Genomic DNA, 25,819 nt, shown 5'->3' with positions numbered 1-25,819 from the left:
CCAGCCCTCCAGCTCCAGAGGATCTTAGTCATGTGTGAATATCAGCACATGTTTCAAGCCCACCCAGGGATCCAAACTGTGGTCAGCTGCGTGACTTCTAACACTGTGGTTCAGGTTGTTACCCACTGTGCATCAGTTGGGCAAAAGTGGAATCTTTTCTGATGGTTGTTTGACAGTATGTATCAGAAATCCTAATGTCTCAATTCATTGTTATCTTTCTAATTTTTTTAACTATAAAGAATTATGTAATCAGAATTAATTTTAACTGCAGAGTTTATCATAGGAAAATAATCAAGAGATGGATGAAAACCTGTATAAACAGATTGATGTTAGGTTTTAGTGTGATAGTGAAAAATGAGAAGCACAATTTATTCATGTGATAAATATCATGTGACTATGAGGAAGCCTGTTATCTGGGGGCAAATGAGCTACAAAGTAGTCTGGCTTTTTTTTTCCCCTTTGTTAAGTAATTATGCAAAAATATATGACCATTTAGTATAGATACAAAACAACCAAACCTCATGGTTTTTTAGTGGTTAGCTGTACCTGGGGAGATGATAGGTGAACTTAGTTATTTACTTTATATTTTTCTCAGTGTGGATTAATTGCAACATCAAGAAACTTGATTTTTTAAAATACAAGTCACTCAGGGCCAGCAGATGGTATAGTGGTTAAGGCACTGGGTTCCCACATGGCCAGCCATAGTTTGAGTCCAAACCAGGTGACTTGAAAGTCATGGTGGGCATGTGTACACGCATGCCCCAAATCCTGAGAGGAGAATGGAGAAGAAGGGACTGTGATGTGGCCACCCCCTCTCTCCCCAGGGAGTGACTTTCACATTTCCTCTCTGTCTCTCCCTGTCTCTTTCTAGTGAATGCATGCACCCTGTGGCAAAAACTGAAAAACGAAAACAAAAATATGTAACTCTGGTAATTATGGATAAAAAGGTTTTTTTTTTTCTTTTCTTTTCAAAAAGAAAATGATTCAGATAAATGGCAATGTCATTTCTAGTTTCCACTTTTATTTCTTACTGACAGTGTGATTTATTTGGTATGTGTTGTTAGCTGATTAGCACGCAGGGCCCTAATCATCTTCCTAAGGGCACATACACATTTCTCTAAGTTCATTTGTTGGAAAAGCTCAAAGGCTGAGATGCCGAAGGAGTATTTGATGTGGCATTTAGTCCCTCAGGAGTTACCCTCTTTTTCTCTGTCTGCCCAGCCACTTTAATCACTCACCTCTGCTGTTTTCCAACTTGAAATCACCCTTACACTGCCAGGCTGGTGATGAGCATCTCCCAAACAGAGCTGCTGCAGGATGGCCCGGGAGGTCCCTCCCCATCACAGCTTGGTCTTCAACCTTTGATAGACTCAGGCAGCCCTACAAATGCATTCGCCTAAGGGATCTCCTGGTGAAAGGGAGCCTAGATGGTCTTCAAGCCCATTTTATGCTTTGGGAAACTTATCATCTCTGAGCTTCACTGCCCTTCTTTCTTCAGCAAATAGTTAAACCTCTACTACGCTAAGCACTTTGTGACCAAGGTCGGCAAGTACTTGAGGTCCTTGAGCTCTTGTTACCTTCTAATCTGAAACTGGAAATTTAATACTTACCTAAGAGCGTTAGACAAGAATGCTGTGTAACGTCACGCCTCCCTGACACCTGCACGTTCTCAGTGATGTTCATTGATTTTCCATGATTTCAGTCTCTGAAACTGGAGCAAGCCTAGCATGGTCTATTCTGTGCTTAGATCTCAGCAGAAAATCTTTGCTCCGTGACTTGGTTCTGTTGCCTCATGGACAGGAACCCCTGAATGACATGCCCAGCAATTGCTCTCCTGTCACGGACACTGGCAAAGAAGGAGATTGCTCCAGCCCGACCCACCCTTCCTGAGCACCAGCTTTGCTGGCAGCTGGAGAGATGGGGCTGGGGGTTGGTGTGGCTTCCTTGAGGTTTCATGCATCTGAGTCTGCCTGCAGCGTGCAGATCCTGCTCTCACTCGTTCAGGCCCTAGGTGGGCTTTCTTGTGCTGTGGTCACGTTGGCCTCCACTTGAACACGTAGGCTGTTTTCTCCTCAAGTGCACATTTCTTCTGAGACTCTCTAGCCCAAGGCTGTTGAACAGGGAAGAACTTTAGAGGTCATATGATTTGTGCAAGCAAGCTCAGAGATGTGACATGCTCACGGATAGTAAGTGACAGAGGCTCCATCCTGCACCACATGTCCTTCTTCCTTTTTTTTTTTTTTTTGGAGAGGTTTTTGCTATAGGGCATGTGCGCTCACCAGACAGACAGAGACAGAGAGACAGAAAGTGAGAAATCACCCCCCAGGTGGGATGGCCAGGCCACAATCCCTTCTCCTCCATTCTCCTCTTGGGATCTTGGGCACGCATGCACATGCACCTGGTTTGAGTTTAAGCTACCAGGTCCGGGACTCAAACCACGGTCGACTACATGGGAGTTCAGCGACATAACCATTATGCTAACTGCTGGTCCCCTTGTTCTTAAGCTTATTTATTTCATCCTTGAAAGAGACAGAGACAGAGGCAGGCATCGCCAGTAGCGACTTCACATTGCAGTCTACCCCCAGCCAGCCCTGAGCATGGGCACACATGGGCACACATGTGCCCAGGGAAGCTCCTGGACACAAACCCCATGTGAGTTTACATCACCACTGTGCTCCGGCATGGTCCTGCAAATTGCACTTTCATTCTGTGATGTTATGGGCATTTCTGTTGGAACAGGAAACTGTTCTTCTCAGAGGACAAAGCATTCCAGATTCCTGTGCAGCTTTAGGTCAAGGCTACCCGGTCCTGTGGAGAGCCAGTGGCCAAGGAGGGTGGACACTATTAGATTTGTGTGCACCGTTGGACAAGTCCAGGTTTTGCCAAGCATTGAGTCAGCAGGTCCCCGTGCCCCTGCCCTCTCCAATGGGAGCATTTTCATCTCTTTCTCATATGCTCGTGATAGCCCATTAATGTTGAGAATGAAGGAAAACAACCTTGACTAATTAAAGAGAAGAAATGGCAGAATGAGGAGGTGACAGTGCAGTGCGTTCCTGGAGCTTGCTTCTGAACGTGGCCCAGCTGTGAGGACATAGAGTGTTGGCACCTCACGCCCCCGCCCCAGCTTTGACTTTGATTCAAGATGTGGCCCCTATGTTAAAATCCCTGGGGAAACTCCAGGCAGAGGTGTTCTTTTCACACATATTCTCTAGAGCTGTGGTTGGGAAACATGGAAATGCCCATGGGAGACGTTTGCCGCATGTTAATAAGCATGATGAAAAAGGAGGTGAAACAGTGTTTACGTCTCTTTCTCCAGGGACGTCTAGACTCCGGCCTTTGCTCTCGTCCGCTTTCTGTGTTTTACAACTTAGTTGTTTATTTTGCTTACACAGGACCAGCTCTCAGCTGACATGTACAGTTTTGTGGCCAAAGAAATTGACTATGCAAACTACTTTCAAACGGTAAGAGTCCAGAAAGGTGAGATGGCTCAGAGTTCTTTGCAAGCGCCGTGGTGCAGATGGGAATGGAGTGTGGGCATGGAACCCAGGGCATTCACAGCAAGAGTGGAGCTTTGTTCACCTGTGAATAACCCTGGCTTCTCATCACGCCTTGTAGAGTTATTCAGGCATCCCCGAGTGTTCTGCACCTCAGTCGCTACAGTGGCTTCAACCAGGAGCGATTTGGCCCCTTTTACAGTGGACATTTAGCAATACCCGGAGACATTTTGGGTTGTCGCAGCTGCGGAGGGAAGTGCTGCTGACATTTAGGGGGTGGAGACCAGCGGTGCTGCCAAATAGCCTGCACTAAGCAGGACAGTGCCCACATGACGAATCCCCTCACCCCAAATGTCAGCAGGACCAGCATCCAGACACTGTGACCTATGACAACCAAGGACTTGAGGAGAACAGAAAGAGAACCACCCTCCTGCCCCAGCACATTTTTTAAATTCTTGATTTTTGTTACAGACAGTGACAGATAGCTAAACAAGGATTGATGTGGTCTGTTGTTCTGCCTGGCAACCAACCACCAAAGCAGCTTTAGAGACTGAGAAGCAGGATCTGAGTCATCTAAATTTGCATAATCTGGTCCAGATAATTAGACCCTCGCTGTTTACCAGGGTAAATGCAAGGAAAGATTAAAAAAAAAAAAAAAAAAAAAAAAACCACACAATAACTTTGAGGAAGAAAAAAACAAAACAAAACAAAAAAACAAATGATAAAAATGGTTGTGGCCCAGCCATGGTAGCATATGCGTCATATGCACCGGACACGGGTAAGCTGAGGCCACAGTGGAAACCCACATTCCATTTTCAGTCCACCCTAAAAACCAAGATGCAGTGAGATGACCGTGGGCCCAACTACTCAGGAGGCTGAAACAGGAGAGTCACGACATGGTGAGACCCCGTCTAAAACACCACATGCACATACACACACACGCACACACACACCCCAAAATTAAAACAAAACAGTTATGTTCGCCTTGGTTGGAAGTTGGAAATGAAATGCTAAGACTTAAAAGCTCTTCTTTAGGATCAAGAGAGTGAAGGAATGATGGGGAAGGAAGGCAAAGAGGAAAAATAAAAATAAGGAGAAATCCTAAAAAGTTTAAATACATTGAGGAGGATAGCGGGACCGTGGGGAGCTAGTAGCAGTTTCCACCATCTTTGTTAGAGGTTTGGTCTACAGAAGCGTCCCTTCTACCCTGAAAAAAGCTAATATATTAGGCCCAACTTGGAAAGTTTCTTTTTAAATAGTGTTTTTTTTTTTCAAGTATATCCCGCTGGTTTTATTTGTTGTTTAATTTTAGCATTTCTGAAATGAAGGGACTTATTGACGTCCCAATCTTTACTAGATTGCCTAATCATCATTTGTATACCACTTAACATCACGATTTGAAGCAATAACAAAAACCCGGGTTAGATGTACTTTCGTTTTACTTGGGGACAATGGTGGCTCCCGTTGACACCAGATATTCGAACACTGATTTCCGTCCCCTACGCATATCTGATGCTTGGGATGGGAGAGGGAAATTCAGAAACACATGAGATAACTCTTGTTCACAGATGTTCAACTGTTCTTCTCCATCTGTCAGCTGCTTTTCCTTAATGGGATGATCATGTCCAAAGCAGTTTTACCACCCAAGGTATCCTTGAAGAGAACTGTGGGTCAAGCCACAAGTTTTCTGATCAGTTCCATGTTACACTAACTCGGCAGACACCCAGCTGTATCCGGGTTAAGGACATTTCACCTGTGTTATCTTGGAGGCAAATGAGCCTCTACATGTGGTCCCCTGGTGTTGCATGTGTCCTTGTTATCTTTTGCTTTGAGAGTGGGGTGCAAATGCTGGTTCTCTAGGCCAGGCCTTGGCTCTGGGGTAGTCCCCCCCATTCCTTCAGTGTTCTCCTGCCTCCCACATTTCCACTGTGGTGACTCCTTTGTCACAGAGGCAATAGAGAAGGCATGCCCATCAAACGGAGTGGCCTGGAGGAGGGGGCAGAGGGCCCCAACTCCTCCCCCATCTCTTAAGTTCCTTCTTGCAGAATTCTCTACGTGCCAGGCCATAGCAGCCCATGTTCTCGAACCCGAGGCAAAGGTAACTTGCTTTGTGTTTTCTCAGCTCATAGAAGTGCAAGCGGAATACCACAGGAAGTCACTGACACTGTTGCAGGCGGTGTTGCCTCAGATAAAAGCACAACAGGGTAAGTGCAGCCCTTGTTGCAGAGCGAGCACGGGAGAGCCTGCTTGCCTTGCCCAGTGAGAGCAGCTCATGTGTAGGTGAGCCACTGGGACATCCCAGGCTGGAGCTTTGATCCAGTTAGTGAGCAGAGCACACTCACGCTACCCCTTCCTCCATGGGGGCCAGTCGGGTGCATGGAAGTATGTGGACGAGTGCGTGTAACACAGCTGGCTGCTCACCCATCCTCTGTGTTCCTCTCATCATTCCCCCAAACCACAAGAACAGAATCCCAGCTGGGCCTCCATTGCTTTGATCATCTTAGAGTCAGGATGACCAGAGAAGAGAGTGCAGCCAACAAGAGCAACTCGTGTAACCTGCCGACTGACACCTCTCTTGCCCCTCTCCCTCAGAGGCTTGGGTAGAGAAGCCTTCCTTTGGGAAGCCACTGGAGGAGCACCTTATGATCAGCGGCCGGGAGATCGCCTTCCCCATCGAGGCATGCGTGACAATGCTGCTGGAGTGTGGGATGCAGGAGGAGGTGGGTGTGAGAGCTGCCAAACCCAGCCCCGAGTGAGTCTCCTGCTCCATGAGACAGAACCTCCAGGCCTCCTGGGTCGTCCCCACCTCAGTCTGCAAACTTAGACATGCTGAAATGCAGAATGTGGGGCAGCCCTGTCTCCTGTAGAACGCTGATCGGTCCTGCATTTTTCCCATGAGCCTTTGTGAGAGATTGACATTGGCTGGCTACAGGGAGTTAGTGGCCACATTCTAGCTGTTCTTCCTTCATGTTTAATGTGATTTGATGTTTCAGTATTCTGAGACTGCTACTATTGGATCGTTGGAAAAGTCACAATGTATTTTTCTGTGCAAAAATGCACCGTGAGGGACCAGCAGTTAGCGTAATGGCTATGTCGCTGGACTCCCATGTAGTCGATAGCAGTTCAAGTCCCGGACCCTGTAGCTTAAACTCACTCCGGGTGCGTGTGCGTGTGTGCCCAAGATCCCAAGAGGAGAATGGAGGAGAAGGGATTGCGGCATGGCCATCCCCCCGGGGTGTGATTTCTCGCTTTCTATCTCTCTGTCTCTCTCTGTCTTTCTGGCGAGCGCACGTGCCCTTTAGCAAAAACCTCTACAAAAAAAAAATGCACTATGACTTTTCTGATGACCCAGTACTTCTGCTTCTTCCTCTTTCTCTTCTTCTTCCTCCTCTTCCTCTTTCTCTTCTACTTCTTTCTTCTTGTAATCTTTTTACTTTTTACTTCTCCTCTTGCTCCTCTTCCTCCTTTTGCTTAATAAGTTGATTTTCAAAATAGAACTCTTAAACCTTTTCTGTCTAACTCTTTCTTAAAGATCTTGAGCATGTGATTGATAGAGACATTAGAAAGTACCTTTTAAGACCCGCGTGTGATAAAGGTCTATGAGAAATTGGTGGTGCCTGTTGTTTTTATTGCTGTGCAAATCGTTTCCTAGGAGATAGGTCTCATCTTTGGTTTTTCCATAGGCTATTTTAACGTCTCCACTCTATCCTCTAATCAATCAATACTAATTTGGGGGCATGCTAAGCGTTTTATTGCTGAACAAAGTGAGATGGGGACTTGCAGATTTAATGGGGGACTGCCGACTGACACCTCTCTACCAGATAGCCCTGCTTAATCTCAGACTGCCCGTAAGCCCTTCAGTCAGCGTGAGTGTTTAGGGCAAACTGTGAGGAGCCAGAGTGCATTCAGGTGTGTGTTAGTCACTTCCCCTGTGCCAGGCCGCCTAGATGCTGGGCATTAAAGAGGAGTGGAAATAGAGGTATTTTTTGACCATATTTATTTTACTAATTGTTTTCATTGCCAGAGGGTACAGGTGCTTGCCAGAGAGAAGGAGAGAGCAAGCAACCCCCTAGTGGGGTGTGGTCAGATTGCAGTCCTTTTCTGTCCATTTCTCCATCCATCAAAATTTTGGACACACACACATGTGCCCAGTGTGTTTTTCAACCTGCTAGGCCAGAATTCAAACCACAGTGGGTCACGGGAGATCTGGTTCCCTACATTTAACCACTATGCTGCAGAGCTGGCCCTGACCACAGGCAGGGTCACGTTTGTTATCAATGAAAAAATGAGAAGTTACCTGAACACTCTAGCCCTGACAGAAGTCTCATGGAAGGGGGTGAAGTGGGCCTTTTTTTTTCTCTCTTCACTTTTTTTTTTAAATCATAGAGAAACCGAAACACATCAAGATAAGGAGCTTCCTCACCCAGCTCATGGTCAATCTTGTTTCATCTGTCTCCATTTCCTGCGCCCATATCCCTATCTTGGGTATTTTGAAGCAATCTCAGACATATCGCTTCATTTATAATACTTAAGTATGTTCTCTAAAAGATAAGGAATGTTTTTAACTATAGCTATAGTAACACGATATCTAAAAAGTAACACCGATTTATTAATATCATCAAATATCTCATTAGTGTAAACTGATTCTTGAAGAATGGGCGCACTCGGAAATTTCTGCGCTGTCTCCTGGTTCTCCGGTCTCTGCCCTTTCCAGGCCATTCTGCCTTCCCCAGACCTCACACCTTCACTTGCATTTTCCCTCCTTTGCATCAGCTCTTTTCATCTGGTTATAAAAACGCTCAGTGGCCTAGCCTGGAAAAGACTATCCTGTTTCAGCCCAGCGACATCCTCACAGCCTTGCCTAGCTCTTTGGTCTTGTTTTGTATGCTACTCAGTTTCTTAAAATAGCTCTCAACATTTGCTGCCCCTGCATCCTAACCACTACTTATTCATGGATATCCATCTGAGAGTGTCACTTCTGCGTCCCTGCTGGGTTAAAACTGCCTACAGTGATCCCCAGAGACCCCAGATGGCCAAATCTGATGACTTGGGCCCAGCCTCAGTGACCACGTCACTGCCTGCCGTGTTACTAATGCAGCACTCTCTTGCCCCCTCTCTGTCTGACCTCTCCTGCAGTGTCATCATCCTGTCCTAGAGCTTCAGCGAGGTGTCCTCCTGTGCCCTGTGGAAAGGTTCCACTGCTTTGTTTGCAGCCATGCCACGTCATTTCTATGTCAGTTTTTCTCTAACACTGGACTCACTCGTTCTCTTAATAACCCCCTCCTCTTCCTGCTTCACACAATGGAACAGTGTTCTCAGTTATAGAATCAAATACCTGAGAGCTTATATTTGAGAGCTCGATTTCCTTCTCTGTGGTGGTGTCCTTACCAAATACTCTTGGTTCTTCTTACATGGTTATGGCCTGGTTTTGTGAGGCTCTAAGTCACTCTTGTAATGCATTCTGTAGTGTGTCCTCTTTGTTGTAGCAACCTTGCTAATGTACTGGTCCACACGTATTCATGTTGCTTCCTTGCATAAACGCCAAAGAGCTTTGGATACCCGTCTATCTGGTATACCATATATTGAGAATGGAGTGAGCAATCTAATAGGCCAAAAGCTCAGTGTTCCAGACCAAGGCCAATTTCTTCTAAAGGAACTGGGAAGTCTGAATGGTAATAAAAGATAAACGATCAGGGCCAGCAGGTGGCATGGTGGTTAGGGTATAGGACTCCCGCGTGATTGGCTGCAATTGGTATCCCAGACTTGTGACTTAAGAAATCATACTGGGCACTGGAGCTAGCAGGTGGTGTGGTGGTTAAAGGGACTGGACTCTCACTTGACTAACCACAGTTCGAGTCCTGGATCTTCTGGTGGCTTTTTCTCACTATCTAGCTCTCTCTCTCTATTTCTGTCCTGCTTTGGTCAAATTAAACATTTTTTAGGGACCAGCAGTTAGCATAATGACTATGTTGCTGGACTCCCACGTAGTCGACTATGGTTCACGTCCCGGATCCAGTGGCTTAAAATTCACACCGGGTGCATGTGTGTGTGTGCCCAAGATCCCGAGAGAAGACTGGAGGAGAAGGGATTGCGGCATGGCCATCCACCCTGGGGCGTGATTTCTCACTTTCTGTCTCTGTCTCTGTCTGTCTGGCAAGCGCACACACCCTATAGCAAAAACTTCTCCAAAAAGAAAAAAAAAAAAGAAAAAAAAATTTTTAAAAAGAAAATAAATAAAGTTAAATAAAATAATTCTTTAAAAAAAAAATCATATGGGGAACTTGTGTGTGCATGCCCAAAATCCCAAGGGGGAAGCTAGAGAAGAAGGAATTGCAGGTGGCCATCTCCCTGGGAGGGTGATTTCTTACTTTCTCTTTCTCTGTTTCTCTCCAGCAAGCACATGTATTATGGCGAAAACCTTAAAAAAAATAAAAAGGGGTAAAGAGCAGGGAATATTCTGCCCACTTATTTCTCAGTGTGTGGGTTGCATCCCACACTGCGGGAGTTAAGGTGAAACAGAAATCAGCAGAGCTTCAGCCTGTGTCTAACTTTCCTGTGAGTGGGGTGTGTGGGGGGAGTCCGTCCAACTCTGAGCTGCATTTGTCCTCTACAGGGTGTAGTGATTCATGGGAAAGAGGTAGCATGATTTGAATGTAACTTTTTTTCTTTTTTGGAGAGGTTTTCGCTGTAGGGCAGACAGACAGAGACAGAGAGACAGAAAGCGAGAAATCAACCCCTGGGGGGATGGCCACGCTGCAATCCCTTCTCCTCCATTCTCCTCTCGGGATCTTGGGCATGCACGCACACACGCCCGGCGTGAGTTTTAAGCCACCGGGTCCGGGACGCGAACCGCGGTCGACTACGTGGGAGTCCCGCGACATAGCCATTACGCTAACTGCTGGTTTCCTGAATTTAACTCTTAAGAATGGGACACGGAGGCCCAGCTATGGTAGTACGTGCTGGTAGATGCTGTTACCCAGCAGACTGAGGTCACATGGGAGGCCCGGGTCCTGTTTCTGGCACACCCTGAAAACCAGAGTACCTGTAGTCCCAGCTACATGGGAGACTGAGGCAGGAAGATCATGATACGAGACTTTGTCTTAAAAGAAAAATAAAAAGAATGGAATGTGAAAGGACAAAAGAGATCTCCCCTTCCCCTGACGACATAGACTTTCTTTAATCTAAAAGCATAGCCCTGGTGCCTCCCAGCCCTCCCCAAAACACACAGACATGCTATAGACCTCTTTACATTCTCATCTGTCTTGAGCAGATATTCCATCCTTAAGTGTACTTATTTATTTTTATTATTTTTTTCTAGGTTTTTGCCATAGGGTACATGCAGTTGCTGGTGAGAGACAGAGAGAGACAGTGAGAGGGAAAATGAGAAATCACCCTCTGGGGGGGATGACCACACTGCAATCCCTTCTCCATTCTCCTGGGATTTTGGAAATGCACATACATGCACCTAGTGTGATTTTCAAGCCTCCAGGTGGGGACTTGAACTGCAGTTGTCCACCTGGGGTGTAGTGATTCATGGGAAAGAGGTAGCATGATTTGAATGTAAAAAAGGAATGCTCCCTGAACCAGCGGTGCACCTCCCACTAGGCCATGAGCACACCGTAGTGGATACAGCCTGGTCCCTGCTGTACAGTTGCTTAAGTCTGAAGGAAGAGACACATAAAAACGGGCAGCTGCAGTATTGAAAGTGGTGTTGGACAAAGTGCAGGAAAGGAATGGGTAGACTTTCTGTCTGTCCATCTGTTGTTTTGCTCTTGGGCCTTTGAGTCGCTGGAGCATCCACTGAGCCTCTGTCCTATTGGTAGGGGGTCCTCCCGGTTCCTCGGCCTCCAAGCTGAAGAAGCTGAAAGCTGCACTGGACTGCTGTGTGGTGGACGTGCAGGAGTACTCAGCGGACCCCCACGCCATAGCAGGTGGGTCCCCACGGCCTCTCGGGAAGGTGCTCCTAGGTCTCTAGGGACTCACAAGGACGGGGTGTCAGGGACACTCGGGCCGGTGTCTTCCAACAAGCTTCAGAGGGCCTGGTAGCTACGTTCCCCTGAAGGAAGGCCTCGCCATGTGTCAAGAGAAGATGGGATGACAGGAGAAATAAGAGGGGGAGGCCAATGTGATTGCTAACCCAGGTCCTCCTGCCAGAGCCCTGGATCCATCCATTGTAGGTAGCCACCATTTGACTTGTGTCGTTAGCCAGAGAGATGGTCTCCAGGTGGAACTCTCACACGAGTAAGGCAGGCTGGTGGGACTTGTAGGCAGGCTCCTGGGGCTTTTGCTCAGCTGTGGTCCTGACAGCTCACGGCCAATATTGTGTTTCTGCCCAGGAGCCTTGAAATCTTACCTCCGAGAGTTGCCGGAACCACTCATGACCTTCGAACTCTATGACGAGTGGATCCAGGCTTCCAAGTGAGTACCCTCTGTTTCGAAGTGTCTTGTGGGGCTGGAGGTTATTTGAAAGGACAGTTGTTCAGCCTCTAACAGCAGGTATACAGTCTGAGAAGGTGCCATAGTACAAACATCGCAGAGGGCACATCACAAACCCAGAGGGTCTAGTCTGCCACACACCCAGGCTATGTGGTGCAGCCTGTCCTCCCAGGCTACAGACCCATAATCACGTTACTGTACTGAGCGCCGTAGACGACAGCAGCACAGTGGAAAGTGGATGTGTCTACACATGCCTAAGGGTAGAAAAGGTACAGTAATGGGCCAGCCAGGTGATGTGGCAGTTAAGGTACCTGAATCCCACATGGCTGACTGCACAGTTTGAGTCCTGGACCCAGATGTTTAAAAAATACACTGGCATGTGTGCATGTATTCCCAAAGTCCCAAGAAAAGAGTGGAGGAGAAGGGATTGTGGCATGGTCATCCCCCCAGTGGGTGGGGGTGATTGCTCGCTCTTCTTTCTCTCTCTCAGGTAAGCACACATGTCCTATAGCAAAGTTTTTTTTAAAAAAAAAAAAAAAGAGGAGGGAACCAGCAGTTAGCGTAATGGCTATGTCGCTGGACTCCCACGTAGTCGACCGTGGTTCGTGTCCCGGACCCGGTGGCTTAAAACTCACGCCGGGCGCGTGTGCGTGCGTGCCCAAGATCCCGAGAGGAGAATGGAGGAGAAGGGATTGCGGCGTGACCATCCCCCCTGGGGGGTGATTTCTCGCTTCCTGTCTCTATGTCTCTCTCTGTCTGTCTGGCGAGCGCACGTGCCCTACAGTGAAAATCTCTCAAAAAAAATAAATAAATTAATTAATTAATTAAAAAAAAAAAGGAGGAAAAGAAGAAAGAGAGAGAAAGAAAAGAGAAGAGAAAAGATACAGCAAAGATTCTATTTAAAAGATTAAAAATGCCCCACCTGTGCAGGGCACGTGTCATGAATAGAATTTGCAGAAGTAACAGGTGCTCTGGGAGAGTGAGTGAACATGAAGGCCTGGGACATTACCTACGCTGCTGTAGACTTTGTAAACACTGCACACTTAGACTAGGTTAAGTTTATTTAAATTTCTTCCTTTAGTAATAAAGTAACTATAGTTTACTATAACTTATTTACTTTATAAACTTTTTTTTTTTACATTGTGATTCTTTTTGTAATAATACAGCATACAATACAAACACATACTTGAGTAAAAATATTTTTTTCTGGACCACTGTGCTGTTTGAGTCTCAGACCTGGAAGCTTGGGGAAAACAAAACAAAACAAAAAAAAAAACCACTGGGCATGTGTACGTGTGGATCCAGAAACCTGAAAGGAGAGGTGGAAGAGAAGGAATTGTGCCATGACCACCCCTCATTGTGGGCTGTTTTCTTTCTTTCTTTCTCTCTCTCTGGCAAGCACACATACCCTAGAGCATATTTTTTTATTATTAATTTTTCTTTCTTTTTATCCTTCTTCTGTAAGTGGTTTTCTATTTAATTTCTCAGAGGTTGTGTGGTGCTCCTCAAGAGAGACAGAGAGAGACAGAGAGAGGGAAATGAGACAGCACCCTCCACCTTGGGGGATGGTCACGCCACAGTCTGCTCTCCATCTCTCCCTCCTCCTGAGGTTTTGGACACACACACACACACACACACACACACATACAGTACGTTTCTCAGGATACCAGACTCTTGACTCAAACCCCATAGCTGGCCATGTGAGATCCATCCCCTTTTACCATCACTCCATGGGCTTCTTCTCTGACCTTTATGTTTTTAACTTTGGTGTTATATGTTTTCCAAAGTAGAATAGAGTATGCATTTTTTTTAAAAAAAAAAGAGTAGCTGGGAACCAGCAGTTAGTGTAATGGCTATGTCGCTGGACTCCCACGTAGTCGACTGCAGTTCGTGTCCTGGACCCGGTGGCCCCAAAATAAATAAATAAATAAATAAATAAATAAATAAATAAATAAATAAATAAATAAAAGAGTAGCTGAGTGCATGCTACCCTTACATCTCACTGAGTTTATTTTGTGTTCTGTGATGATACATAAATAAATGGCTCATTTTATATTAACGTCCTGGCATTGCGATCAGCTCATTTATGTTTCCCACTCATTTATTTGCACACCCTATGAAGCGGGCTGTTGTTTCCCTCATCTGACAGGCGAGGAATCTGGGCAGGTATGCAGCGGCAGGATCCTTGCCCGCTAGTCAGTGACAGAGGAGAATTCGAACCCAGGAGTCTGGCCCAGAGCCCAAGAGCCTAGCCAGGGCCCTTTATGCCTGTCTAGGCCCTAAAGTGCTCCTAGGGGCAAAGTCAAGTGAGAACATACTTTGGGATGGAAATGACCACTCCTTTACTGAATATTAGAAGAGACTTAAAACGTCACAGAAAATGGAATTAAAATACAAATATTTCGGTGCAAACCCATTTTGAAATCTATGTGTAGTTTTTTCAGAATACACATGTTCCACGAACTTTGAAGACTCCTCGAGGAAGTGATCTTGATGGATATGAAGCTAGAGAAAGTGGAGAGAGCCTCATGCCTGGGGACCTGTCAGAAACACTGTGGTCCCTACTTCATTCGTGAAGGGGGGGGGTCTCTGTCAGGAAATAGGAATGACCCTGATCTCAGTGAGATCAGTGTCTTTTTTTTACAGAATTATATTTAATTTTATTTACTTTTTTAAAACCAGAATGAGAGAGAGAAAGAAGAGGAAAGTGCTGGATCCGGGATTTGTAACTGTGGTCAGCCAGGTGGGAATCCAGCCCGTTAACCACCATGCCATCTGCCAGCCTGAGATCAGTGTGTCTGAACCACGGAAAATTGAGGACTTAGCTCTGCCATGGAAGGATAGGCATGCTGGGCTTAAGACTCTTAGGGGCAATGGCTCCTGCCACTGAGGTCGCACCATCCGAAGAAAGCCCTTTACCTAGGGCAGTGGTTTCCAGTCCTATGTGTGCACAGTCTCCTGGGAAGCTTTTAAGAGAGAGCAATGCCTGAACCTTTTTCAAAGGTTCTGCTGGAATGGGTTTGGGTTCTGTGTTTCGAAGCTCTCAGAGCTTTTAAGTTGATAACCATTGACCTTCTGTGAAGCCGAGGTTCACCAGAGGACAACACTGTCCTCAGCAGGGATTACGCTCTGGCAGACTCAGCAGGATACAGACAGGCCTGCTGTTGATAAGACATCAAGATGGAGGTAGAGCTTAGGAAGCAGCAATGGCTTAAGTTACAGGTGGTCAGGATAGTGTGGAATGGCTGGGGCTCAAAGACGCATCACTGGAAGCTACATAAATGAAGTGCAGAATAGAGCCTTACAGTAGCCGAGAGGCTGAGGGTCACCTGAAAGAGGATTCAAGAGGCAGAGCTCCAAAGCTAGGAACCCTGGACCTGCTCTGTAGTACAGTGGTTAAGCCCTGTGTGTGGAGAACCAGATCCTATGTGGTTGACCTTGGTTCAAGTCCTGGCCCCAGTGGCTTGAAAAAAACACCGAGTTTGTGTGAGTGTGCCCAAAATCTCATTGGGAAGGAGAAATAGAGAAGAGATAGACCGTACTGTGACCACACCCCACTGGGGGTGCCTTCTCTCTCTCTGACAAATATACATGCCCTCTGGCAAACGATCAATCATAAAAAATAAAACAGATTAAAAAGAAAAAAAGTGGGGCCAGCAGGTGGCAGGGTGGTTGAGGCACTGAACTCTCACATGGCTGACTTTGTGATTCCAGACTCAGACCCTGGAGCTTGAAGAGTACTCTAGGCGCGTGTGCATGCATACCCAACATCCCAAAAGGAGAATGGAGGAGAAGGGATTACAGCATGGCCATCCTCCCTGGGGAGTGGTTTCTCACTTTCCCTTTTTCTGTCTCTGGCAAGTTGCAGGTGCCCTTTGGCAAAAACCTGAAAAAAAAAAAGTTAGGAAATCTTCCTTAGGACAAAAATACTGAAGCTTCCACAGTGGCTATTCCCTCTGATGCAGCTGTTCCTGAAGACAACCTGATTATTTGGGCTAGACCTTAAACAGCAGTCTCCTCAGAGAGGTCTCCTCTGACAGCCTGCTGTGAATCAGCCCCCAGTCTGATCCGTTCCTTCCCTGTGTTAATCTGCATAGAACTGACGGTGCTTGTTCACAGTCGCTTGTGCAGTGGGTTAGCTCGTGAGCTTCTCTGATTACCTTCACCTTCCAGCCTTTGGGAGAGTGTCTGACACAGTGGGAAGCTCAATGTATATATATTTTTAAGGATGTGTTTATTTATCTATGTGTTTGTTGTGATTTTTAAGCCACCAGGTCCAGAACTTGAACTGTGGTCAGCCATGTGGGAATCCAGCGCCTTCACCATCATGCCTCCTGCTGACCCTCTTTATATGTTTTTTAAATGATTTAAAAACAATGATTTCTTCCACGACAGAGGGAGACAGAGAGGGAGAGAGAAGCACTCCCAGCAGGGTCTGCACATCATAATCGACTCCCAGCCTCAGCCAGCCCAGATCATGGGGACACCTGTGTCTGACATGACAGGGAGTCCCAGGACCTTCCCATGTGGTGCCAGCATCATGCAGCACTGTGCTACTGCTGCACCATGGCCAGCCTCAACACGTGTTGGTAGCATCTGCCCTATCAGAAAACGAAGTCGCAACAAATGTAGCTCGAAGATCTAATTGGCTTTTATTTTTGACACTAGAATTGGGCAAGGCCGCATTCTTTTTCGTTTGTTTTACTTTGTTAGAGGGCATTTGCATGCCTAGAAAGAAACAGAGACAGACAGAGAGGGAGAGGGCAGAGGCACCCCTGAATGTGGCATGGTCACACTGCCGTCCTTTCTCTCTTTCTTCATGCTGTTGGGATTTGGAGCCTGCATGCGCATGTACAGGGCATATTTTTTTTAAGTCTCTCTGGGGTTGTGACTGTGTGGTCGACCGTGTGGGATCCACCTCTCCTAACCACTAGGCTGTGGAGCTGGCCCAGACAACACCTTACGCTATAAAATAGAACGAGGGCTCCAATGGGTTGAGTAGAGGAAGTTGAGTTTATAGGCAGAAAAGTACAGAGGAAAGCAGGAGTAGGGAACAAGTGGGTTAGTTATTTCAAACTTACTTTCTTTAGAGGCTTGAAACAGAGTGGAATCAAAGTCAACAGGTAGCATGGTGGTTAAGGTACTGGACTCCCACATGGCCAACTGTGGTTCGAATCCCAAGCCTGGTGGCTTGTTTTCTCACTTTCCTTCTCTCTTTCTCTCTGTCTTTCTCTGGTAAGCACATATGCCCTATAGCAAATCAAAAATACTACTGCTAATAAAATAAATAATTATTAAACAAAGAGAACAGAGAGGACTTCTTGCCACACCAGCTCAGGTAGTGAGCTTTGATTGGTTGCTGTAAATTTCTTGCTTTTTGGAAAACTGACCCATTTCAAAGTTCAGTTTGACTGTGTTAGCACGAGTGACTCTATTCTGATTTGATTCCATCAGCTGGGGCCCGGAGCAGGAGTTCAGTCCAGGACAGTGGCCTCCCGTGAACCTTGGAGGGAACTTAACAGTGGAAAAGGCAGCAGGGTTTGGTGCCTCAGCATGACAGTGTCAGCACTGCAGCTGCAGAGGCTACTCGGGCTTGGTGCTGTCTGAGAGTTTGTGACTCAGCACCTCTGCTGGGCCCTTCAAACACTCACAGCAGCTCTCTAGAGGAAATACTGCTTCTGCCCTCATAGTACAGATGAGGAAACCGAGGGTCATAGGAGTTAAATAATTGGCTCAACATCCTAATTAAGATGGAGCTAGACCTTCTTTGCCCTCCTACACAAAACCCCCTTTCCCCAGCCTTTAGTCGAATTAGGAATTACAACTTTCTGAGTGACATAATTAAATTGAACTTGGAAATGGGCCAGTTCACCAAAAAGCAAAAGATGTACAGCAGCCCTTCAGGAAGGGCCCGTTTACCTGAACCGGCATAAGGAAGTCCCTTCTGTGTTGAGTCTGTAAGGAGAGTAATTTTAGACAAATGACAGCACTTACCCAATATGATCTGTTGACTTTCTGTCTCCAAGTGGAACGTTGGGTTTTCACTGTGGTTTCCTAGTTAAAATTCCTTTTGGAAAATGCCTGCCTCTTTCTCAAGGTTGAAATGAGGAGAAAGGAAGTTTTTCTTACCTCTTCAGGATCTGTAGGAGGATCCACAGTACCCAGCAATAACACCATGATGATGGCTACACCCTGGCCTTGGGCCCCAAGTCAGTGGTGGTGGTAGGGGGTTGTTCTCACCCTGCTGTCTACCTTCAGGTTTTCTAGAGAAAAGGTTCATGGAGCATTGGACCCTCCTAACCATGTAGACCTTAATGTAGACGTATAGAAAATGTAATTTGGGGCCAGCCCTAGCTGTGCAGGTGGTAGGGCTCTGCTGTGTGATACTGGAGCCATTCAGGAGGCTCCAGGTTCAGATCCCAGGTCTGTCTGAACATGCCTGGCATAACCACAGTTCCAGCTGAGTAGATGGAGGGGGATTGGAGGGAGCAGAAATCACTCTCTTTTTCCTTCTCTGTCTCTCTCTTGAAATAAATAAAAAAATTTTTAAAAATGTAAGTCTATATGTAAGAAGGCTTGCAGATAAAGAAACCCTAGGGTAAATCTTTTTGTACAGGGGAGAAACCAGTAGTTAGTGGAAATGATCTATTCCCAACTTATGTCTTGAGAGGTCAGATTTTCTTATGTTTTATTTTGCCTTTATGTAACCTATTTATTAAAAAGGCCTTTATTGAGCATCTATTCTATGCCCGATGTCACTGAACTTGGTATGTAGTAAATAACATCCTTTGAACTGGACTGCAGGCTCCACCACAGTGAGGACAGGCTCGAACTCCCTGACTAGTAGAACTCCTGGCAACTCCAAAGCCTTGCTACTTCAGAGTGGGTCTCTGCCCTCTGCCCTCCTGCCCTCACCTGCTGCCCTGGCACACCTTCACCTGGGACGAATGATCTGGGGAACTTTTGTTACCATGGCACAGAACAAAACAAGGAGAGCATAGAGGGGGAGAAAATAAACAGAAGCCAAAGCGTGTTCATACTCATGGCTTACCGACACGGTCCGTTACGATGACTGGCTCCTCAGTGTCGAATACGCTGATGGTTGCCAGTAAGACTCCGTTGATTCATTCTCAACCTATGGCTTTTTCTGTCCATTTCCCAGTATCCAGGAGCAAGACAAGAGGCTTCAAGCGCTGTGGAATGCCTGTGAAAAATTGCCCAAGGCCAATCACAACAACATCCGGTAAGTGGAAACCAAAGGCCCCTGGCTCGGGCTGTTTCATCCCCAGACACGTCGTTCTCCAGCTGAAAGTCACAGAACGAGCTTCAGCAGCATTTTATGGTGTCCAAGGTGGTGTTGATACACAGTGTCTTTTTTTTTTATTTTTTAAGAATTACTTATTTAATTTTATTTAGCATTATTATTATTTTGTAAATGTACTGGAGGGCACATGCACTCACCAGAGACAGAGAAAGTAAGAAAGCAAACCACCAGGTCCAGGACTTGAACCATAGTCGGCCAGGTGGGAGTCCAGCACCTTAACTAGCACACTGCTCACTGGCCCCATTCATTGTCTTTTAAACATCAGATATCCCTGTGATGTTGGCAGATAAGCAAACAGAATAAAAGACACTATGAGGGGGCTTTAAACAGCTTGTGGAAAATACATATTATAGAAAAACTAAATGGATTTCAAAATTGTTTTGCACCAAAATAAACTCCTCCTTTCATTCAGGTTTCCCATGGGCTTTTGAAGTCCCCTTGTATGACTGGAGCCAACCTAGCTAGCCATTGGCTGGTTCTGTTGAGTTTTTTGACTTATAAGAGCAATGATTAAGGCAAGCTTTTTTTTTTTTTTTAAAGAATTATTTATTTGATTTTATTTATTATCTCCATTCTTCAGTGTGACCAGAGAGAGAGAAAGAGAGAGAAAGTGAGAAAGCAGGCCACCAGATCCAGGACTTGAACTGTGGTTGACCATGTGGGAGTCCTGCACCTAAACTACCATGCCACCTGCCAGCCCCAAAGGCAAGCTACCTTAAGGTATTGGGGGTTTATGGTGTTCGTGGACACCTGGGAGGAGCTGGTCAGCACCGGGGCTGGAGGAAGCGGTGTCCTTGAGCTAGTTCCAAAGAAGGAGAGTTGAGAGAGGATCTTCTCCAGTGCTCTGCCAGCCAAGAGAGCCAGCTGTTCTCCACACTCTGCCTCTCACTGTTCTTGCCACCACCTGGGATGTTACTTCCTGCCGCTCTGCAGATCTTCCCTACCCCAGCTCCTGATCCTTCACACTCTGCTTCCTCACCACTTTGTACTGCCAGCACCTCCTAGGGCCTGCCGCTCCCCTCTGCTGCGCTTCTTAAGATTTCAGCTTCACTCCTTCTGCCATCTGCCTGATTATTTCTGTTGGCCTATTAAAAAATCCAAAGAGCAATGGGATGATAGTTATTCAGAAAATTAAACATAGAATTACCATCTGATCTTGCAGTTCCACATTGAATTTATATACCAAAAAAAAAACCAAAAACAAAAAACCACAAAGCGGAGGACTTGGTATGTGGACACCCCTGTTTGTAGCAGGATTATGCACTGTGGCCAAAAGGTACAAACCTGCATGTCCATTGACAGGTAAATGAAGAAACAAAACACGTGTGCTGGGACCATTAGGTGGCATGGTGATTAGGGCACTGGACACTCCCATATGATTGATCACAGTTTGAGTCCCGGACCTGGTGGCTTGGTTTTCTCACCTTCCCTCTTTCTCACTCTGTGTGTCTCTCTCTGGTCAAATTAAAATAGGTGAATGAATTAAAAAAAAATGAAAAGAAATAATAATTTTTAAAAATGTGTGTGCTATTCACAGAGTGGAACAGGACACCTGAACACATGCTGCAGGGTGGATGGGCCTTGGGGCCGTTATGCGAAATGAAAGGAGCCAGACAGAAAGAACTAATGCTGTGTGATTCTGCTTGTACGAAGTACTTAGAATAGTCAGATTCATGGCCATAGAATGTGGAATGGTGGTTGCCAGAGGGTGGGGGTGAGGGTGGGAAACTCGTTTACACAGTCAGTTTCATGTAGACAGGGGGGGCCTTCAAAAATTCATAGTGGAACTAGCTGGTGGTGTGGTGTTTAAGGCAGCTGGATTCACGTGACCGGCGGCATAATTCAAGTCCCAGACCCAGCAGCTTGGAAAACACACCATGTCCATGTGCGTGCATGTCCGAAATCCCACGAGGAGGGAGAGATGGAGGAGACGGGATTGTGGTGTGACTATACCTCATAGGGGGTGCTTTCTTGCTTTCTCATTCTCTTTTTCTCTCTCTCTTGAGCTCATGTACCCTTTGGCACATTAAAAAGAAAAAAATGTAAAAGAATAGTTCATAAAAAGTACATATTAGGGCCAGCAGGTGGTGTGGAGGTTAAGGTGCTCGATCCCATATGGCCAGCTTTGCAGTTCGAGGCCAGGACCCGGCAACCTGGCAGCTTGAGAATCACACTGGACGCATGTGTGTATGTGCCCAAAATCCAGAGAGGAGAGAGGAGGAGAAGGGATTGCTGCATGCTCACCTCCCTGGGGGTGATTTCTCTCTCTCTCTGGTGAATGTATATGCCCTATAGCAAAAGCATTTTTTTTTTAAAAAAAAGTGCATATTATGAAAAAACTGCATGATTTTGACATTTTTTGCACTGAAATAAACTTGTACTTTAATTCCACTGACTGAATACCCTTTGTATTTTACCATAATTTAAACAAAACAAAACAAAAACAAAAACATGGCAGCAAGAGTGAGAATAGGATCAGTGCAACTCATCGCGTGTTGCTGATGTAATCCCAGGCCCTGGGAAGCCCGTGACTGGCTGCTCTCAGTTTGGGACCTATGTCCTGGGCCAGACTCCTGTGGCCTCTTGGAGGGTGGGACATGGCCAGCGAAGCCATGGTTGCAGTTGGCACATGACAGCCCAGAGAGTACCTGGTAGGACCCACAGTCTGCTGGGCTTCGTACTGGGCTGGCAGAGATGAGGGAACTCCAAGGATCACTCTACGGGGACCCAAGTAAAACAAAGTGGGAGTCAGCAGGTAGCGTAGTGGTTAAGGCTCTGGACTCCCACATGGCTGACTGACTACAGTTCGAGTCCTGAACCTGTGGGGGTCCTGGGGTGCAAACCCAGGACCTTCATCATGTGGGTTCAGCTTGTCCCCATCGTGCTGCCTGGCTTCTGTATTTTTTTAAAATAACTTTATTGAGATATAATTCACATGCCATTGTACTTTCTTAAAACAGGCAATCTAGTGGTTTTCAGGAGCGTCATAGAATTGTGCAACTGCCGCTGCTTATTTGAGAACAGTGGCTGTTCCCATGAGTGGTCACTCCTTATTTCCCCCTACCTTGCCCCTAGCAACTGCTAATCTACTTTCTGTCTCTATGGATTTGCCTGTTCTGGACATTTTATGTGGATAAAATCATGTCATTTGTGGTCTTTTGCATCTGTCTTCTTTCATATAGCAGCACATTTTCAGGCTTTATACTGCAGGATGTATTGGTACTTTTTTCTTTTGATGGCTGTATAATATTCCATATGTATCCATTCATCCCTTAATGGGCACTTAGGTGGTTTCTTGGTTTTTGCTATTATGAATCGTGCTGCTGTGGGTGGACCTTTTTTCTCTTGGATATATTCCTAGGAGTGGAATTTTTGGATCATAAGCTAAATCCGTATTTGACTTCTTTCTTGGATTTTTCCAGAAAGCCCATGTGAGGGTAATTCCAGGAGAGACCACCCTTGGTGTGCAGGTACCCACATTACCGAGACACTTTGCTATCACCTCTGCACACAGCAGGGATAGCAGGTAACAGGATTGGAAAAGAGAAGAGCGTTAGGTCATTGTGTACAGAGTCAGAAGGAAAGGTAGAGACTTTTTCTGGCCCGTGTGGGTCGAAGCGGATGTTGACATCACACCGCATCTGTCTGCTTTGGGAAAGAGAATACAAGATTCCTGTTTCTCGCACCTTCATTAAATTGTGGGAAGTTGGAGTCTCGTTATCAGAAAGATGTGCTACATGAAAGAACTTTCTTCTCTCTTACTTAATTTTTTTAGTTTTTCTATAGGGTGTGTTCGCTCACCAGAAAGAGACAGAGACAGGGAGAGAGAGTGAGAAGTCACCACCCCAGCAGATGACCACGCCCTGGTCCCTTTTCCTCGTCTCCTCCCAGGATCTTGGGCACACATGTACATACACAGCTAGCCACGGGTCCAAACTATGAAGTCAGCCATGTGGAATTTAGCACCTTAATTTCCACACCTCCTGTTGGCCACATAAAAGAAGTTTCTTTTGGACCCAGCAGGTGGCGTAGTGGTGAAGGCATTGGACTCCCACATGGCCGAATGTGGTTTGAATCCCAGACCTGGAGGCTTGAAACTCACACTAGGCGCATGTGCATTCATACATGCCCAAAATCCTGAGAAGAGAGTGGAAGAGAAGGGATCATGGTGTGGCCATCCTCCCAAGGGAATGATTTCTCATTTTCTCTCTCTCTGTCTCTCTGGTGAGCACAGGGATCCTATAGCAAAAATCTCTCTCTTTCTCTCTCTCTGAAAGAATTATTTAATTAACACTTATTTATAAATTTATTTATTTCAATTTGACCAGAAAGAGACAGAGTAAAAGAGAGAGGGAAAGGATGAAAGCAAGCCTCTAGGTCTGGGCTCGAACCATGGTCAGCCATGTGGGAGTCCAGCGCCCTTAACCATTATGCCACCTGCCAACACCGCAAAAATCTCTTTAAAAAAAAAAAAAAAAAAAGACGTTTCTATCTAGCCCTTGGGGAACATGGTAGGTGTCCAGCCCTCATGAAATCTGACCCTCACATTCTTTTTCAGCTACTTGATCAAGTTTTTATCCAAGCTGTCAGAATACCAGGATGTCAACAAGATGACTCCCAGCAACATGGCCATTGTGTTAGGCCCCAACCTCCTGTGGCCACAAGCGGATGGGTGAGTTGGGGAGGGGACCTGTGCTGTGTGCAGACGGGCTGCAGGACAGGGCACGGGGAGCGGCTGGCCACGCCCACTGGCCTTTGGAGTTCTGTTTCTGCGGAGCCTGCTCCTTGCTCAGGCCGAGGATAAGGGGCAGAATGCTACAGGTCTTTCTTACTGATCGCCTCAGAGCTGCAGGTCTGAAATACAGGTCTTCTCTGAGCTCATCTACGTCAGCATCAGAGAGAGGTGGCACCAGGCCAGGCAGGGCCCCTAAGTTGCTGTCGGGAGAGGATTCATCCCAGCATCAGGATTCAGAGGGATGGAGGGCGCCTCCAGAGAAGGCGTGTGGTTGGAAAGAGTTCGAGGCTGGAGGTGATGAGACTCACTCCTCACACTGACGCTCTCTCACGGGTCTTGCTCGTTTTCCCCAGGCTTCGCCCCATTCTGTAGATGAAAAAGAGAAGTTCAAAAAAGTGAAGCGTCTTCCCCAAGAGAAAGCTGGGTTTCGGGTTCTGCCCAGGGTCCCTCCTCTCTGTGGCCGGAGGGCCGTAGGCCTCTTACCACGTTCTCCTCTGCTCTACGCTTGCAGGAACATCACTGAGATGATGACCACGGTTTCCCTGCAGATTGTCGGGATCATCGAGCCCATCATCCAGCACGCAGACTGGTTCTTCCCTGGGGGTATGTGGCTGCATGCAGGTGTGGGGGCGCGAGGCAGGGAGCAGGAACAGCACTGGGAGTTCTGAGCCTTTGGGCCAAGTGCCATTGCTCACAGATTTCTGTTTATTTTGTTTTTAACACACACACATGCAAATACACCCAGGTATCCAGGGGAGTCATGGCAGCTTCTTCTTCTCTAGTCCCTGTCCAAGGGAAGTTCTGGCTCAAAGCTGTCTGCACTAGTTGGGTCCACGACTGGTCTAACATCCACACCGTGTTTTCTGCTAATCCATGGACCGTGCAGTGTTGGTACAGGAAGGAACGAGAAATTCTCTGCTTCAAACCCTTCATTGTCTAGTTTTAGGGAGGTGGAGACCTCAGACAGGTAGGACTTCTGTTTGGGGCTTGCTGACCTCGTGGGTCCCATCCTCCTCCTACTCTAACCTGTGGCCTTTGAATTGTCTCTGAGAGGTGGGTCTCAAAGGCAGTGAGATTATTTATTGTGCCTGGCTAAAAAAAATTAGGCTGCCAGGGAACCAGCAGTTAGCGTAATGGCTATGTCGCTGGACTCCCACGTAGTCGACCGCGGTTTGCGCCCCGGACCCGGTGGCTTAAAACTCACGTCGGGCGCATGTGCGTGTGTTCATGCCCAAGATCCCGAGAGGAGAATGGAGGAGAAGGGATTGCGGCGTGACCATCCCCCCTGGGGGGTGATTTCTCGCTTTCTGTCTCTACGTCTCTCTCTGTCTGGCTGGCAAGCGCACGCGCCTTATAGCAAAAACCTCTCCAAAAAAAAAAAAAAAATATATATATATATATATATATATACTGCCAAAGCCTCTTCCTAAGAAGGAATTCCAGAGATATTCTGAGCCATAGATGCATCATATAAGTATTCATATATATGACTCTTGGTGGGGGTGGCTTTTAAGAGACAGCAGTTGTTACAGTAAATACATTCAATATAACGTCAGCAGGGCCAATAGGTGGTATGGTGCTGAAGGTGTTTGTAAGAGGCCTTCATGGCTGACTGCACTTTGAGTCCTGGGCTGGGCACCTTGAAAATCATGCTGGGTGTGTCTGGGTGCGTGTGTTCACGTGCACAAAATCCTGGGAGGAGAATAGAAGAGAAGGGATTGTGGTGTGACACCCCACCCCCACCCGGGGGGGAGTGATTACTCACTTTCCCTCTCACTTTCTCTGTCTCTCTCTCTGGTGAGCATACCTATGATAAAACAAAACAAAAAT

The 25,819-nt window shown here is 46.6% G+C and overlaps 1 protein-coding gene across 1 annotated transcript in view; it reads left to right on the top strand.

Annotated features, from left to right (window-relative positions):
* Positions 1 to 25,819, top strand: part of ARHGAP44 (Rho GTPase activating protein 44) — a 115,047-nt gene that overhangs the window by 55,176 nt on the left and 34,052 nt on the right. Inside the window, exons 7-14 of the mRNA XM_006156508.3 lie at positions 3,393 to 3,461; positions 5,617 to 5,698; positions 6,087 to 6,218; positions 11,318 to 11,425; positions 11,831 to 11,912; positions 19,093 to 19,173; positions 23,813 to 23,926; positions 24,501 to 24,592. Coding sequence (XP_006156570.1) covers positions 3,393 to 3,461; positions 5,617 to 5,698; positions 6,087 to 6,218; positions 11,318 to 11,425; positions 11,831 to 11,912; positions 19,093 to 19,173; positions 23,813 to 23,926; positions 24,501 to 24,592 — 760 coding nt within the window. The remainder of the gene's footprint in view (positions 1 to 3,392; positions 3,462 to 5,616; positions 5,699 to 6,086; positions 6,219 to 11,317; positions 11,426 to 11,830; positions 11,913 to 19,092; positions 19,174 to 23,812; positions 23,927 to 24,500; positions 24,593 to 25,819) is intronic.

The sequence above is a fragment of the Tupaia chinensis genome, unplaced genomic scaffold, assembly GCF_000334495.1.
Source record: "Tupaia chinensis unplaced genomic scaffold, TupChi_1.0 Scaffold000495_1, whole genome shotgun sequence".
Lineage (NCBI taxonomy): Eukaryota > Metazoa > Chordata > Mammalia > Scandentia > Tupaiidae > Tupaia > Tupaia belangeri.
This window is presented reverse-complemented; position numbering and strand designations above follow the sequence as displayed.